Source organism: Salmo salar, chromosome ssa07, assembly GCF_905237065.1.
Source record: "Salmo salar chromosome ssa07, Ssal_v3.1, whole genome shotgun sequence".
Lineage (NCBI taxonomy): Eukaryota > Metazoa > Chordata > Actinopteri > Salmoniformes > Salmonidae > Salmo > Salmo salar.
In genome coordinates, this window is record NC_059448.1 from 18,134,721 (window position 1) to 18,152,645 (window position 17,925).

Sequence of the window (17,925 nt, forward strand, 5' to 3'; positions counted from 1 at the left end):
ACAGCACTTTTTGTACATTGTCCCCCCATTTTAGGGGACCAAAAGTATTGGGACAAATTCACTTATGTGTATTAAAGTAGTAAAATGTTAAGTAGACTATCTACAAAAAGTGCTGTTCACCCGATAATGATGAAAATCGCCTCAAATTAAAGCTGACAGTCTGGACTTTAACCTCAGTCATTATATCATTTCAAATCCAAATTGCTGGAGTACAGAGCCAAAACATGAAAGTTGTCACTGTCCCAATACTTTTGGAGCTCCAATAGGAAGAGATTCATTTGTGATCTTTTACAGAATGCATGTTAACTTTACGATGCATGTGCATCCAAATGAAAAGATTTGTGGTGGTTTCAGTTCTACCCGAGCTATTATTACCCATAATATGCAGTTAAATGAACTAGGCAACAAGAAGCAACCATTTGAAATATCCCTCTTCTCTCTCCCTCTACCCGCTCTCTCTCCCTCCCCTCTCTCCCTCACAGGGCTCAGGCGCAGTGAGAGCCTGTCAGACAAGCAGGTGAAGGAGGCCAAGTCTAAATGTAAGCGCATTGCTATCCTTCTGAACGCTGAAGCTCCCAACCCCAACAACAAGGGGGTGTTGATGTTCAAGAGGCATCGACAGAGGGCCAAGAAGTACACACTTGTCAGCTACGGCACCGGTGAGAGTGAACCAGAGTACGAGGTCGACGACAGCGACGAGGAAGACTACGACGAAAAAGACGCCAGAGCGATCAAATTCACCCTCGTAGCCACCACCAGCGGATCAGAGCTTGAGGAGGACTTTATCACTAATGCCCAGGGCGGTGGCAGAGTGCTAACCTTCGACTGGGACACAGGACTACTCGAGATCGAGCGCAAGCTCAACTCCGGAGAGGAGATGGAGCAACTGCCCAACACCACGGGAAAGGGGGCCACAATGTTCGCCCAGCGCCGCCAGCGCATGGATGAGATCGTTGGCGAACATGACGAGATGAGGCGCCAGGGGATTCCTGTGGAGGGTGTACAGGAGGTGGAGAAGCATGCGGCCTACCAGCAGATGGAGGAGCACTCGTACATGCAGGCCACCACAGAGAGGCAGGCCTACATGAACTTTAGCGTGCACCAGAAGCAGCAGCAACAGTATCAGAAGTACCAAGAGCAGCAGTACTATGAGCAGCAGCAACAACAACAGTGTGAGCAGCAGCAATACCAGCAGCAACAACAACAGTACGAGCAGCAGCAGTACCATCATCAACATCATCAACAGCAGCAGCACCACCAGCAGCAAGAGTACCAACAGCAGCAGCACATTCAGCAGTACTCGTCTAACATGAATGGCATGGCCAACCATCAAACAAATGAAATGCAGAGTTCCGTGAGCAATCAAACTGCCCAACCCTTCTCATTACAAAACCGGATGCCCACCCTGTTTTCTCCCCCAGTGAGTGGGAACAACCAAGAGATGATGGGTCAGGGGGAGCAGATTGCCTCACGCGACGAGCGCATTTCGATGCCGGCAATCAAGTCTGGGATCTTGCAGGACACAAGGAACAGGTTCAAGGGCAAGCCAATGTTCAATTTCAAACAAGCACCCAAAGTGTCACCCAACCCCGAGCTTCTGAATCTCCTCAACAGGAGTGACAAGAAGTTGGATTTCGAGTCATGCACGGAAGAGGACTACCTTAGCTTGGGAGCTGAGGCTTGCAACTTCCTCCAGTCACCAAGGGTCAAGCATAAGACGCCTCCACCAGTCGCTCCCAAGCCCATCATTAACCCCAACTCTCCACCCTGGTCCCCTCAGCCTGAGCTGGCCAACCAGGAGTTGCCACTGCATGCTGAAAATAGCGTCCCTGCACCTGCTGCAGCCCCCAAGACTGAGTCCGCTCCAGAACTGGCCCCAGAGCCCTCCCCCCCTCTTGCCCCCCAGGAAGCTCCTGTTCCTGCCAAGCCCCCCTCTCCAGACAAACACACATGGAGTCCCCCAGGGTCCCAGGCACAGCAGCAGCAGCCCCAGCAAGCGCCAGCTTGGGGAGGAAATGGTCCTTCACCAACTCAGCCTCATTCGCAACCCGAGCCTCAAGTGAGTTCCTGGGCTCCGTCACTAACACAGGCATCACAGCAGCCACTTGTGAGTACTTGGCCACCTGCTGAAATTAAGCACCAGGCTCCAGCTCCAAGTCAGTCCCCACCACAGCTCCCTTGGGTGACTCCCCAACCACCTCCTCCTCAGCCTCAGCCACCCATGAATTCTTGGGCTATAGCGCCTGCCCAGTCACAACTCCAATGGGTTCAACCTCAAGAACAAGCACAGCAACAGCCCCAGGCACCTTGGGCTCAAAAACCTCAGCCTCAGTCTCCAGAACAGGCTTGGCCCCAGGTCCAGCCTCAGCAACCTTGGGTGTCATCACCTCAGCCTCCAATGAATGCATGGACACCACCACAGAGCCAGGCCCAGCCACAACAGCCACCTTGGGCCCAACGAGCTCAACTCCAGCTCCAACATCCAGCTCAGCCCCAACCCCCTATGAATGCATGGGCCCCAGCACCTGCTCAGGCTCAGGTCCAGCCTCCATGGGCCCAGCAACTTCAAGAGCAAGAACAGCCACACATGAATGCCTGGGCCCCAGATCAGAATCAAGCCCAGCCACAGCCACCTTGGGTCCAACCATCTTCAACCCAATCCCCACCCCAGCAAAACTGGCAACAACCACCTCCACAGCAGGCACCCTTACAGCCACCTATGAATGCATGGGCCCCAGCTCAGGCACAGCCTCAGACACACACAAGTACCTGGGCCCCACAACCACAGCAAGCCCCACTGAATACTCAGACCCGGATGGACAGAGTGTGTCAACCTTCTCCGAAACCTTGGAATGCTCCACAAAGTGCTCCCTGTTCTACTCCTACACCTCCCCCACAGCGAATTAACTCTTACACACTTGGAGAAAGGTCATCGTCACCCGTCATCAATCCAATGGCCAGCGTTTTGGCACCAGTAGGAGGAATGGGCTCGGCTTTGACGATGCCGGCTGTTAGGGGGAAAGGAGCCGATTTGTTCGCCAAGAGGCAGTCTCGTATGGAGAAGTATGTCGTGGATTCGGACACTGTGCTGGCAGCCACTGCACAGGCAGCTCAGCAAGCCCAGGCAGCCACTGCGCAGGCAAACAAGGCAAGGCCCACGTCGCCCTCTCCCTCCGTACCTCATCCGTGGAAATATTCACCCAATTGCAGAGCTCCCCCTACATCAAATTACAACCCCATACAGTCCCCTTCCTACCCACCAGGGGCCATTAAGCAACCCCCTCCATCTAGCCCTGCGGTTAAAGCAAAGAAAGGGAAAGGCAAACCTGCCTGCAAACCCCTTGCCGTTATAGATGTCATGAAACATCAGCCTTATCAGCTCAATGCCTCCCTCTTTACTTATGGCCCAGCAGTGGAGGCTGCCGAGGCTGCCAAGGCCGCCGCACCAAAGCCTGCCCCAGTCCCTCCAAACCAAAACCAACCAATAAGATATGAGCAAGCTGCCCCTGTCCAGCCGGCTGGACAAATGAATGCTCCCTATCCACAGCAGCCCTACGGGATTCCCCCTCAACCATCCATGCATGATAGTCCATACCATCCAGCCTCACCTAATGCTTACCAGCCATCTAACAATAGCTACCAGCAGGTTCCTGTTGGCCCTTACCAACATCCATATAATCCCTCTTACAAACAAGCCCCTCCAGCCCCTTATCAACCCCAGCAGCAAGCTCAAAACCCTTCTTACCAACCAGCCCATAGCCCCCCCTACCAAGCAGCACCCCAAGCCCCATATCAGCCACTACCTCCCAGTACCTACGTGGTGCCCAGCTTTCCCATAGCGGCAAAGTCTGAGTCCATCTCTGGGGGCAGCACCGCTCCAAAGCCCAGGTTCATGGCCAAAAAGAGTTCAGCCCAGGTGTGGAAGCCAGCAGCTGTGGGGAAAGAGTGATTCTGATAGCATAATTAAGTGATCTTTGCTTAAAAGAACATTAGATCTAGTTACAACATATAGCACAGTACATTCATTTAAATGCAATATATTCCTAGAAAGCTTTTAAGATGCCTTTTCAACATTTTATAGCCAACATCTTTTTTTTAATAAATGATAGAATTTAAAAAAGGCCCGATGCAGCTGTTTTGATCTCAATATCAAATCATTTCTGTGTAAGAATTAAGTACCTTACTGTTTTATTTTTTAATAAAAAATGGTCAAAAACAAACTAATTGCGTCTTAGCAAAGAGCAATTTCTCAAGCAAGAATTTTGCTAGGACTGTCTGGGAGTGGTCTAAGTGAGGGGCCTAATTGAACAAGCCTAATGGGAGGGTTACATAACCTGAAAACTAGATGTTATTGGCAGAGAGGTTTGAAACTCTTTGTTATTATTAACTTATACTGCCTGGTGATGTCGGCAGGCAGGCCAAAACACCATCCCACCAAAATTTCAGGCTCTTACACTAAAATTGTAATAATTTTCACAATTCCCCAGTATTATTCCAACCTCATACTGTTGAAATATATAAATAAATAAAACACAGGATATTCACATTTTTGACTGCACTGGGCCTTTAATATATAAAGTTTGGATGTATTTTTCCACCTGCTATGCATTCACTCTTTACTCGTATACAACTATATAATATCTTGGTTTTTCAAGCAAAGCTTTTCAATGTTAGTTTCTTTGCAATATTGCAACGCACAATACATAGAAAATTTAATATGATATTGGTATATCTTAATTATGTAAGCCCAAAAATGATAAAATGTAGTTTTTCAGGAAATCCACAAAATGCATTCAATAGACTTATGACGTGAATCAGTGGAGCCTGTGAGCAGGCATTGCCAGAATGTGAGCGAGGATAATAGCCAGCAGGAATTCAGAGTAACAGGTGAGAAAGTTAAAATTGGGAAAGGAGAGAAGCTTGAAAGGGAATTTAAGAAGAGGTTGGAGTACTAAGGCGGTGTGTGAGCCAGTGACAAGTTTGATAAGATCTTCTGCAATATCAACAGTGTATTTGTTAGCTGTTAAGATGTGCAATAATTTGTCAAAATTGACCTTGAATGAACGGAGAAAATTATAAGTAGCGACTAAGAGGAGGTTTAAGACATCGAGAGCTTGGGACTATAAGGCTCGATCTGCAAAAAGACGATTCTGAGATAATTGGCTGTACAGTTTCAAACCCTCATTGGTTTGAATGGTGTCAGCAATTTATTATTTTAAGTGTAACAACATGAATTGGGGTATTTAGAGTACTTTATAGGTAGAGAACATTGAACAGAACAAGACTGTCAATAACTAAATTTAGACAAAAATGTAGATAGAACCTTATCGTCCCAAGCTCTCAACATGGTTAGGGAGACCTGGAGTGGTCAGTGGAAACATATTTAGGGTCAGGTTTGAGAGCCGTCTGGCTTCATTTGACATGTGTTTTGTAAGTACAGTGACATTACTTAGATTTGGTGGATATAATGTTCATATGCAATAGTGAATAGGAAACATGGCTACTTCATTTACCAAACATTCATAAATTGCATTGCAAAAAGGGAATGTTTTGTATTTTATAAATTGAAGTATACATAAAAGTCTAATATTTTTTTGTTAGGGTCCCGTCTCTTGGAGGTGGGAGGTGGAATGTACTTGCACAAATGTAAGATGTAGATCTCGTACAATTTCATTCAGTGTCTTCCAAAAGACCCTGCTTGAATTGTTTTGGATTCATTTTTGAAATAATACAGTTATTGCGTCATGTTAGGTCCCTAAATGTAAACTTTTCCATGTCACAGATTATGTGTGTGCGTGAGTGAAAGCTGTTGGTTTGGGAGGATTAGTGGGCTTGTATTATTTCACCAACATGAATGGCAGTCGCTCACTAGACCTCCAGCTATTCTGTCTTTTCTCACTCTTCTAATGTTTCTGTACACCTGCTTTGGTTTAACATAATGCCAAAAAAACATTATAAAAGGGATATTGAAATAAGCACAGTTACAGAAAAACCACCCTGTCATTTGAATGGTATACATTTGTTAGAGTTGCTTTCTTTTGTTCTGTATGTTGTTTCTTTTTCATTTTCTTTTTCATGGTGCACTTTCTGTACGATTCATGTCAGTGCCATTAAAATGCCTTTTATCGTTACGTTTGCGTTTCCTTGGTTGGTCTCTTCTGCATGCACTTTCACATCCCATTCTGCTACTCTCTACTTTTCCTCTACACCTTCTTTATACTTGGCACAACTCTGTTCCCACCTTACCACTGCACCATATTGGGAGGGGTGACAACACCCACATTCATTATTTTGCTACTTCCTAACTCAAATAGGAACACCCGTGGATTTTTGGTTTGGATTTTTTAAACAGTAGGACATCAACTATTTTCAGTCATAGCGAAATACAAATAATACGTTCAATAAATCACAGCCTGAAGGGAGTTTGAGAACAGAGTGTGAACTAGAATAGAGGAGAAACAAAGTTGCAGGTACTCCATGTCACCTTCTAAACAACTGACATGTTCATTGGCATACCCAACATGCTTTTGTGCTGATAGTGTGGAGGTAGCTAGCTACCACTGTTAGCACCATCTGTGGATAAGTATTGTAAATTGAAAATGGTGGGGAGCCAACCACTGTCCAATAATAGCTCGCTGCTCACAGTCTATAAAAGCCTTGTTACAAGCCAGCTGCCTCTGCTTAGAAATATGATGAGTCCCTCACTCGAACTCTAGACTTCTCTAGAATCGAGGAAAGTGCTCAAAAAGCACATTCCCATCCCCGAACTCATGGTGACAGAAGGGTATTTCCAGCTTGGACAACCTCATTGGATAAGACTGGAGAATGAGCAAGCTCTGACCTACAGTGTAAATGTTTACCCGTCCGGTCTTGCATCATCACATCGTGTTGGGAGCCATGTTAGAGATGTTGTCAAGGGGATGTTGTCTGTTGAGTGGGAGATTTAATATCAATTCGGTGCTCACCGCAGGCACAGGCTATATCGGGAGGGAATTTGATCATCCTCACTTAAATGACCTGACTAGAAGAGTCCTGTCCTGGCCTTTTGGCTACACCTGCTTCTTAAATCTTACATACTGTAGATTTATGTATTTTTTATGCATTCTAGGGGAATACTTATTTAGGTGTTCTTCTTGGTTGTACATTTTCATTTTAATAACTGTAAAGACCTGTGTATGTGTTATGGCAGAGGCTTTAAGTCGCAATAAAGACTAAACCATGGCAGATTTACGGCTAAGGAATGGGACAGTTGCAGAATGAATGGAAAAACATTGATTGATGCACAACATGTTGTGTTTCCTGGTGAACTGAATGACAGAAGACCCCAAAACTGTTTGTCAACACATGTCCTCATCTCAGTATTTTCCATTGGATGTAGTCAATAGATTGTGCTTTCTTACAAACCAGCAACGTAGAAGTCGAGTGAAAATCACAAATATAAAATCCCTGTGTACAGTAGCACTGTCACGCCAGCCCAGCAGACACCCTTTCCAATGGACCCAGCTATTATGACATCATTAAAAGGCAAATGCTAGGTGGACTCCCCAATGGTGTTGTAAAGCCAGACTCAATGGTGCCCATCTAAATTTGATGTCACCCCTCCAATCCCAGGCAGACACCTAAGCATTCCCTGTGGTGGCTGGAAATCAGCGATTAGTTCATGCCTTTCCTTCTATCCTGGTCAGAGGCTATTTTAAGCGGCAGTAGGGGATTGAAATACATAAATCTTGATAATCTGACCCATAACACTGATGCACCGTATGTGGAGCGAGTCGAACATCTGTCTGAAAACACAAAAACCTCTGACAAACGTCCACTCCAAAGACCTACAGATGTAGGAGCTTAATCTGAGCCAGTTTGCTACAGCAGGAAAATAATCCTGCAGCAACAGGAAATGTTAATTATTATGTGGATTATAATTAAATGGCCATTTTTGTAGGGGTTGATATATTTTTCGTAAGGGGAAATCAAGCCTTTTTAAACCTCAAATACACCACAAGTTTTACATTTCCTGCATGGCAGAAAAGTCACCCTGCAAAAGGTTGATCAAATGAAGATCCTACAACTGTACATGGCCTGTCCTATCCTGGGATATCATATGGTGATAAGGCCAATTCCATTGTATATCACCATGTCCCACCCTTACCTTTCGAAGGTGGTTTAAAGTGCAGGTTTGGTTGATTTGATTACTGTCAAACTTTGCAAAACACTTGGATTAACATTAGGTAACCCACTTATTCATACTCCACCCACATTTAACAACAGTCTATCTGTTAATTTGATTAAAAACAGTAAGCTTGAGCTACAATTTAGCAATGGAAAAAAGATAGAGGAAGTTAAATAGAAAATGCGACAACAGGGAAATATAGATTTTTCCATAGATAATCATTTTCAAAATCTCCTACTGTATATCCCGATAAACAAATAAACCAAATGCAATAAAGGCAACATCCTTTCACGTGTACAAATCCTCTTTAACATCAATCTTGAATAAAACATGATCTAATGTAGCTACATTGTCTACTAATCTATTTAAGCCGATTCATATGCGTCCCAGTCAAAATAGTGACAGCTGGATCGCAAAGACAATTCTTGGACTCTTCTTACAGCTTACCAGATATCTTGACTCACTAAACAAGTTAGTCATCGAATTTCCCCCTAAAATGAACATTTAATTTTTCTGCCATTGACAACATTCTATATGAGTTAATCTTATTGGCTGTTCTTACACTTATTCACCAGATGGCAGCACACTCCCTTCGGAGTGGTTTAAATTGCAGGATGACTTAGGAACATACAAGAGATTCTGCCAGTACTGCCCAATCGACACACACATTTCCTCTGCCTGTGCAGGGATCCTAATAGGGAATTAAAAGGGACCTGTTCTTTGATATAATGAGAGAGACAAGATAACGGCCCTTGAGAAGATTTGCTGACTCATTGAGACACCTTGAAAGTGATGCTGGTAATCCACAAAGCCAGTCAGATCCAATTTAAACAAGATAAATGTGGCTTATTTTGGAAACACACTCATAAGCCAATTGTTCTGAGAAATCAAAAGTCGGGCAAGTGTTGGAATTGTGACAACAAAAAATGGAAAAGTACATTCTTAGAAAAAAGGGTTCCAAAAGGGTTATTCAGCTGTTCCTATAGCAAAACCATTTTTGGTTCCAGGCAAAACCCTTTTTGGTTCCTTGTAGAGCTTTTTGGTTCCTCTGTGGAAAGGGCTCTACATGGAAACCAAAATAGTTTTTCCTGGAACCAAAAAGGGTTTTTCAAATGGTTCTTTTTTTTTTCTAAGGTTGTAGCTTCTTAAATAGGAATCCTCTATCAAGTTTTATCCTGATTCTGGTAGAGTTGTCTTCCTTTAGAACATCAATAGTTGTTTTGAGAATTGAGAGCAGGCCTTTGTGCAGTATACTAGCAGCGTGAATGTCAACTCTTAATATATCATGATTCAGGTTACCAAAATACTCCTCACACGATGGACGGTGCCGTTCTTTTGCCATTTACCAAGAGAACACAAACTAATGATTTATGGCATAACTATTGTGAGAAAGGTGATCAAAAATGAATTCTCATTGCTTTATATTATTGTTGATAAACAATCGACCTACCATATCAAAAATATTCCTTGGAACATAACCTAACATGAAGCTGTACAGTTAGTTATACATGACTGTTGCTGCGAGAGAGGGAAGAGAATACTGGATTATATGTAGGTATTAAATGCTCAAAGGAAGCTCTCAAACTACTGTATGTCTAAGCCATTTTCCAAGTTCCACTGTGATTTGTTCTTGCTGGAAGGATAGACAAGAGCGTGCTTAAATATCAGTCCCTGTCTGAAGTAAACATGTCTGAATGTCTCTATTCCAGGCATTTGGCAGGAGCTACTCTCTATCCCCACCCGCCGGCAGAGCACCATCGCTGGGCCTCCGGTCATCGTCTGGGTCCCCTTCCGTCTCATATAAACCCCGGGCCTCGTCTGCCCCAGCACCCCCGGGGAGGCAGATGTCCTGGCTGGACAGGAGTCACAAGCCTCCTTCCCCCTGGGAGGCCGCAGCCCGCCACCCCATGGGCCTGGTCGACGAGGCCTTCACCTTCCAGAACCTCCAGCAGGCCATCGCCTTCAACGTGTGCTTGGCTGCCCAGCGCAAGCTGCTCCCCGAGCCCCCTGCTGAGTGGAAGTCTAGGGTGTCCTATGATCCTCCCAGGATGACTGAGGGATGGAACCCGAACCAGAGATGGAACCAGAGGCAGAGCCAGGGTCAGAGCCAGAGTTACAGCAGAGTTATGCCTCCGTTCCTGTCCCCAACCAAGAGCACGGCCTCGGCCCCCGCCGGTCCAGCTGGCTACAGGTCCCTGCCCAGACAGTTGCAGCCCCAGAGGTCCCTGACGGAGGCCAATATCGAGCACTCTGGGGCCAGTCATGGGAACGGAAGGCCCCTGAGGGGGCAGCAGCAGCCAAGCTACAGATCTGTGTACCACACCGACTGGAGCTGGAGACGCTAGAGGCAGACAAACATGATGGCCACTTATCTACTTATCTTCATAACAAGGCCAGAAAGTAACTCCAAGATATTCAGAGGAATAGTAGTAAGGACCATATATATATAATCAGCATAAAATAAAACTTGGGACAATGGGATAACACAAGGGTTGAGGAGAGCGAGGAGATAGCTATTGAGTTTGTGGTGTGTACAGGAGAGAGATTGAAGGAGGTTGGATCTGCTTATTCGGTTTCACTGAGAATACTGCTAAAAATACACAGATGATAAGAGTAAATGTTTTGGTATTGGGGACACTGTCAATGATGGTTCTATTTTAGTCAAATGGGATGCTATTGAGTTTCACTTCATCAAGCTGTCATTGGACAGAAATCAATGAGTGATTGAAGCAAGGGTGTAATTGCACTGTCAGAGGCTTTAATTTCCTCCAACACTGTGATGCGATGGTAGCATTCAAAGTAAGTGAAATCAATAGTATTTCTTTCGGAGGAAGAAAATGGGCATAAAGTATGTTGTAAGGCAGAATGTGTGATTGTCATGTATAAAAATTAAAGGATGGGAGTAATGAATGGACATGTACATTTGTGTCAACCTTTATACAGTATGGAATACAGTGGGAAATATACTGCTAGATTCGCTGTGCATCATACAGATCACCCACTCACCAATGACCACAACAAAGGTCAAATTGCTGAGTGGTACAATAATGTGTGATGACAAGCTAGAATCTAGTACAATAGCATTAGTTGATAGTGTTAGTGCCCTAAGAGAAACACACAAAATAACACAGGTGTTATAGTAGTGGTTGGTGGCCACATAGACGTTGTGGGGAGTTGGATACGAAAGGGTCACGTTTTAGGATTTTACCGTTTTATTATCCAGATGACTTAAAGTGCCACTGTGGATGTATTTACTTAGCATGCTGGTTTTTGTGGTGTTCGTGGATTCACGTGTCTTGTCAAACTAAACGTGTCAATGTGAAGTTGGTTAATGCTTAGGGAATCAAGTAAACCGTTAAACATCCAGAGCAAGGGGCTAAGAACACAGGGCTGAATACTACTGTGAGATGCCACACACACATCTCCAATTTCCATATAAATCATATCTATTTAGCTAAGTCCTTTAGATTACCTTAATACTTTACATCAAGACTTTACAAATAAATGTTAAATATACCTTAATGCAAAGTGTTTATAAGTAATTTATAAACCGTTGATAAAGTTTTAAGTATAAATCCCTTAAATAATATCATGTAAAGATAAGTCACTTAAAGATTTGCTCAAAACATATCTCAAGTCAGGATTTCAACCCTTAAAACTACTGCTGATGCATTGTGGGTGTAAACGAGGCTTAAAACTTGGGGAATGGCTAAATCTATAGCTCAGCACGTTGGGCGGACAGGTTACTTACTATACAGAGATAAATTCATTATTTTTTTGCCGGCTGCCTTTTATTTACTACATTAACAGGTGGCACCGAACAAGGGTTGTGTCCCTATACAGTGCACTACTTTTTACTAGGGCCCATAGGGAATAGGGTGCAATTAAAGGTGCATCACGTGATGAATATGAAGGGGAGGGCATCAAGCTTCTAAACTCATCTAACAGGACATTGTAAGGTATTTTCCCAGTGATTACACTTTGGGCACCTGGGAAAATGATATCCAGTTATGTAAGTGAGGTGACACTAGGTACATTAGAGAGAAGAGAGTGAGGGATGGAAATTGTGTTCTTTGACTTTAAGTAGAGCACAGAATGTGTTATTTGCTGATGTCCGTTCTTGGTGATAAATAGGCCTCAAAGCAAATAGAATGTAGAATAGGAAATCAATAACTGTACTTTTATTATGTGGTCATGGACTTGTATGGTGTGGATCAAGTTGAAATTGTGAGATACATCACTTGCGTTTGCCTGTGTTCCTTACTTCTTTCATGGATTTTCATCAGTCCAGAGTAAAGATTCTATGTGCGATTGCGATGGATCAAATTCTGAAATTTCATGTATCATCTGTTATTATTGCAATATTTGAAATTGTTTAACACTAGTTAGTATCTGTCATGTGATTTTACAAAGTTGTGTATGTGTGTCATCAGCAACGATATATTGGAGTGATATTTTGGTGTTTTTTGCATTTTCTTTTTCATTCATTTTACAGTACTTTCAGTCCAAACAATTACCCAATGTCTGTGTACTTTTTGTCAGTTTTGATTTCATCATTTGATTTCTTCACTTTGATTTCAGTAGGCAGGATGAGGCATTTTGGAAAATAAAAAAAGCATTGAACTACTGAAAGTATTTTTCTCGTTTTGTTGTTGTGGGACTGACATGTTTCTAAGCTACCATCTTAATTCATCCCAGTTCTAATATAGGTATCATCAGATCTAAATGGAATCCTTATATCATTGTTTTTGTGCTGCTGGTAGTCCATGTGTTGCTAAAATGTTTTTTTTCTCATGTTTTATTAGTTGTACGAGATACGGATGGTATACATCGTCCAACGAAATGCTTACTTGTTGGTTCCTTCTCCACAATGCAAGCAACAATACGAAATAATAAAAGATAAGAACACAAACAAAGTTAATGGCTCTGTGGAATAGAATAAACATTTTAGGATAAGTATATTACAGTAAGGCACAATTTATAGTATTGGCACAATATTTACACGTGTATTGGGTAAGGGAAATAAGAATCTGGTAGCAGCAGTTGTGATGTGTGTGTAGCATGAATGTACTGTGTGTGTGTGTGTGTGTGTGTGTGTGCTAAGGTGTGAAGAATCAGAGCAGGTCAGTCCAGGTCAAGTGTTCATCAGTCTGGTGGCTTGTATATAGAAACCGTCTCTGAGCCTGTTGGTATCAGACCTCATGCTCCGATACAGTCTTGCTGGCGGTAAGGGAGAGAACAGCTCGTGGCTGGGGTGTGTCTGGTCCTTGATGATGCTGTGTGCCTTCCTCAGGAATCGCTTTGAGTAGATGTCCTGGATGGGTGGGAGCACAGTCCCAGTGATGTACTGGGCCATCTTCACCACCCGCTTTAGGGCCTTGGGACGTGGACTGAGAAATTCCATTACCAGGCCGCAATGCACAAGTCTTCGGTGATGTGGATTCCGAGGAACTTAAAACTGTTGACTCTACTGCAGTCCCGTTGATGTGGATCTGGGCATGTTCGCTCGTATGCTTCCTGAAGTCAACAATCAACTCCTTTGTTTTGCTGACGTTGCGGGAAAGGTTGCTGTCATGACACCACAATGCCAGTTCACTTGCCAGTTCACTTACCTCCTCCCTATAGGTTGACTCATCCTTGTTGGCTATCAGGCCTACAACCGTGGTTTTGTGAGAAAAACTTGATGATGGAGTTGGTGTCGTGCAAAGCCATATAGTCATGGTTGAACAGGGAGTACAGCAGAGGACTAAGGACATACCCCTGTGGGACCCCTGTGTTAAGAGTCAAGATCCAGTTGCAGAGGATGGTGTCAAGACCCACGGCTCTGAGCTTGGTGTTGAGCTTGGAGGGAACAATAGTGTTGAATGCTGAACTGTAGTCAATGAACAGCATTCTCACACAGGTGTTCCCCTTGCCCAGATGTGCTGCGGCCATGTGAATAGCAAAGGAAATGGCATCTTCCGTGAATCTGTTGAAGCGGTAGGCAAATTGGAGTGGGTCCAGTGTGCCTGGCATGTCACCTTGTTTTTCTTGGGGACTGGGACGATGGTTGTCTCCTTAAAGCAGGTGGGGACTACCACCTGGGACAGGGAGAAGTTGAAAGTGTCTGAAAAGACGCCTGCCAGCTCGTCAGCACACACTCTGAGGACACGGCCAGGGATGCCATCTGGGCTGGTGGCTTTGTGAGTATTCACTAGAGTTTTTCTCACATCAGCCTCGGACAGCAAAAGCGCCGATAGTCCAGAACAGCGAGTCTTTCTGGATGGCTCGGTATTGTCTGCCTCGAAGCGAGCATAGAATGTGTTAAACTCATCTAGGAGGTAGTCTTCGGTAGTCTGTGATAGTCTGTAATCCTAGCCATATGCGACGCGAGTCTGAGTTGTCAAACATCTCAAGTTTGAGTCTGTATTATCTTTTTGCGTCCCTAATGGTTTTGCGGAGCTTGTACCGGCTTGGCTTGTATGTGTCGCGCGACACCGAGTCATCGGTGTTCGTTCTGCTTACATTCAATTCTGCAGAACAGGCTCTCAGCATTGTACGGATATCTCAGTATATCCAGGATTTTTGGCTGGGGTATGTCCGAATTGTTATTGTGGGTACAACATCATCAACACATTTGCTAATGAAGCCTGACTGACAATGTATATTCCTTAATGTTGATGGATGAGTCCTGGGTGGATGACTCTGAACATATTCCAATCAGTATTCTCAAAACAACCCTGCAACATTGAAACTGCTTCCTCTGTCCAGCGCCACACTACTCTCTGTGTTGGTGGCTCCTTCTTGAGTTGCTGCTTGTAGGAACAGAGAGACGTGATCTGTTGGCTGAAGTGGGGGCGGGGGATGGCTTTGTTCTCGTCACGGATGTTTGTGTATACATGGTCAAGCATGCTGGATCGTCTTGTGGGCCAGGATACATGTTGGTGATATTTTGAGAAATGTTATTTTAAAACGGGCTTACTTCTGGGACACTGACTGCTTCCGGGTGAGAGGATTCTTGCTGGCTTATAATCTTGTACAGTTCGCTGAGTGTTGCCTTGGAGTTTGCTTGTGGCGGTATGTACACAGCTGTGCTGCCTTCAACACAGTTTGACCACAGCATCCTCCTGGGTCGACTGAAGGAATACATAGGTCTCAACAGTAATGCCCATAACTGGTTCACCTCATACCTTTCAAACCGCACGCACTATGTTGACGACACACAGATCTACATAAAACCAACCCCGGACTCCCTCTCTTCCATTAACACCCTCACAAGCTGTCTAGATGACAAAGGCCTGGATGTCAAACAACCTCCTGCAACACAACAATACTAAAACAGAAGCAATCCTCATCGGCACTCCACATCACACCACAACCAGTCCCATCACCACTCTTACCTTTGGCAGCCACTCCATCCCACTGTCCTCCTCAGTCTGCAACCTTGGTGCGTTACTGGATTCCTCCCTCATTTTCTCTGATTACAAAATCTGTCTGCAAAAAATCTTTCTTTCATCTGAGAAACATCACCCAGCTTCATTCTGTTCTCTCCAAACCTGATCTGGAAAAGATGGTAAATTCCCTCGTCACCTCCCGACTCGATTACTGCAATGCCTTCCCCTCAAAAAGCATCCACCGGCTGCAGCTTGTGCAGAACAGCGCTGCCACGGTCCTCACAGGAACACGGAGATCTGCCTACATCACCCCCATTCTAGCCTCTCTCCACAGGCTACCCATCCAATTTAGAATCAACTTCAAGCCTCCTGTTAGTCTTCAAAACCCCTCAATGCCTATGGTCTCCAATACCTCAGTGAACAGCCTTCAGGGTCACTCTAGTCAAATGATCAAAGACTCGTTGCAGTCCCCCCACCTCCGCATGCCCCAGACCACCACGTCCTTTAAGTCTGAGATAAAGAATCACTTCTTCAAACTGGCTTTCACTTAACACTTTCTACGTTGTGGTGTCAGTTGTTGGTCTTAATCGTTTGTTTCAAGTTCTATTGTTCTGTTCTCGTCACCTTTTATTATTTTGTGTATCTTGTATAGTACTTGACCTAGCTATCTTTTAATGTCTTTAGCCTTTTTGTTAAAGCTTTATTTGAATGGTTGCTCACAATGTAAAGAGCTTTGTGATTTACATCTGTAAAGGAAAAGCGTTCTACAAAATGTAATTATTATAACACGCGTGAATTCCCTCGGCATATAGTGGGTGGGGGGTTGGGGTCGCTATTTTAGCATCAAATTATTGCACAAACATTCTGAGCAAACAAAGTAATAACTAACGCAAAAAAATAAAATTTAAAAAATATATAAAAATCGCCATTTTACTAGCCATGTGTGGAGCACTATGCTTGATGTTTAGTCCCTCCGAGTCACACACTCCATAGCCATTGGGTAGGGGTTGTTAGGGGGACTTGTTGCCTAGGAGACAGTTACATAATGGCAGGGGGTCTACAGCAGCTGGGCTATGGAGACTGGTGCAGCATTAGAACAAAAGAGCAGTTCTGTCCCACTGTCAGCATGTGATGATGCTTCAATCTCCAAGTTTGATGCCACAAAGTAGCATAACGCAACAGTCAGCAATTTAGTTGGATAGACTAGAATAGAAGTAGTGAAGAACTGTGAATGTTGTTCAACAAACTCGTCAACATCCCCGGTCCCTGTTTCGGTGTAAAGATGAGGGACGGGCCTGGAGAAATGAAACCACCATCAAATTCATAGACAGAGCCATGGATGCAAGGACTGACCATCCAATACATTAAAATGATAGTTTTAAGCATGTTTTGAAGCTATACGGTGTTTGTTTATAAACATTGGAGTAAACCAAGCTTATATTTTGGTTTACGATGGGGTACGACAGTGGAACTAAGCTCATAAAGGCATTTATAATTCTTTAACAATCAATGGGTAACTTTATATATAATTCATTTATAGGTCCAAAAATGGATGTAGCAACTGCAGATTGCCCCTGTAAGGTTTATATACTGCTCAAAAAAATAAAGGGAACACTTAAACAACACATCTTAGATCTGAATGAAAGAAATAATCTTATTAAATACTTTTTTCTTTACATAGTTGAATGTGCTGACAACAAAATCACACAAAAATAATCAATGGAAATCCAATTTATTACCCCATGGAGGTCTGGATTTGGAGTCACACTCAAAATTAAAGTGGAAAACCACACTACAGGCTGATCCAACTTTGATGTAATGTCCTTAAAACAAGTCAAAATGAGGCTCAGTAGTGTGTGTGGCCTCCACGTGCCTGTATGACCTCCCTACAATGCCTGGGCATGCTCCTGATGAGGTGGCGGATGGTCTCCTGAGGGATCTCCTCCCAGACCTGGACTAAAGCATCCGCCAACTCCTGGACAGTCTGCGTTGGTGGATGGAGCGAGGCATGATGTCCCAGATGTGCTCAAATGGATTCAGGTCTGGGGAACGGGCGGGCCAGTCCATAGCATCAATGCCTTCCTCTTGCAGGAACTGCTGACACACTCCAGCCACATGAGGTCTAGCATTGTCTTGCATTAGGAGGAACCCAGGGCCAACTGCACCAGCATATGGTCTCACAAGGGGTCTGAGGATCTCATCTCGGTACCCAATGGCAGTCAGGCTACCTCTGGCGAGCACATGGAGGGCTGTGCGGCCCCCCAAAGAAATGCCACCCCACACCATGACTGACCCACCGCCAAACCGGACATGCTGGAGGATATTGCAGGCAGCAGAACGTTCTCCACGGCGTCTCCAGACTCTGTCACGTCTGTCACGTGCTCA

At 44.4% G+C, this 17,925-nt stretch overlaps 1 protein-coding gene across 3 annotated transcripts in view; it reads left to right on the top strand.

The window, feature by feature from the left end:
• LOC106608612 (synaptopodin-2) overlaps nucleotides 1-12,794 on the top strand; it is a 39,748-nt gene extending 26,954 nt beyond the window's left edge. For 2 of the 3 annotated variants that reach the window (XM_014206646.2, XM_014206645.2), the window contains exon 4: nucleotides 483-6,131. In XM_014206646.2, the coding sequence (XP_014062121.2) occupies nucleotides 483-3,949 (3,467 nt within the window). In that variant the 3' untranslated portion in view covers nucleotides 3,950-6,131. Of the gene's footprint in view, nucleotides 1-482; nucleotides 6,132-9,876 lie in introns of those variants that run through there. The other variant, XM_014206647.2, reaches the window with a different exon arrangement.
• Nucleotides 12,795-17,925: the final 5,131 nt, after the last annotated feature.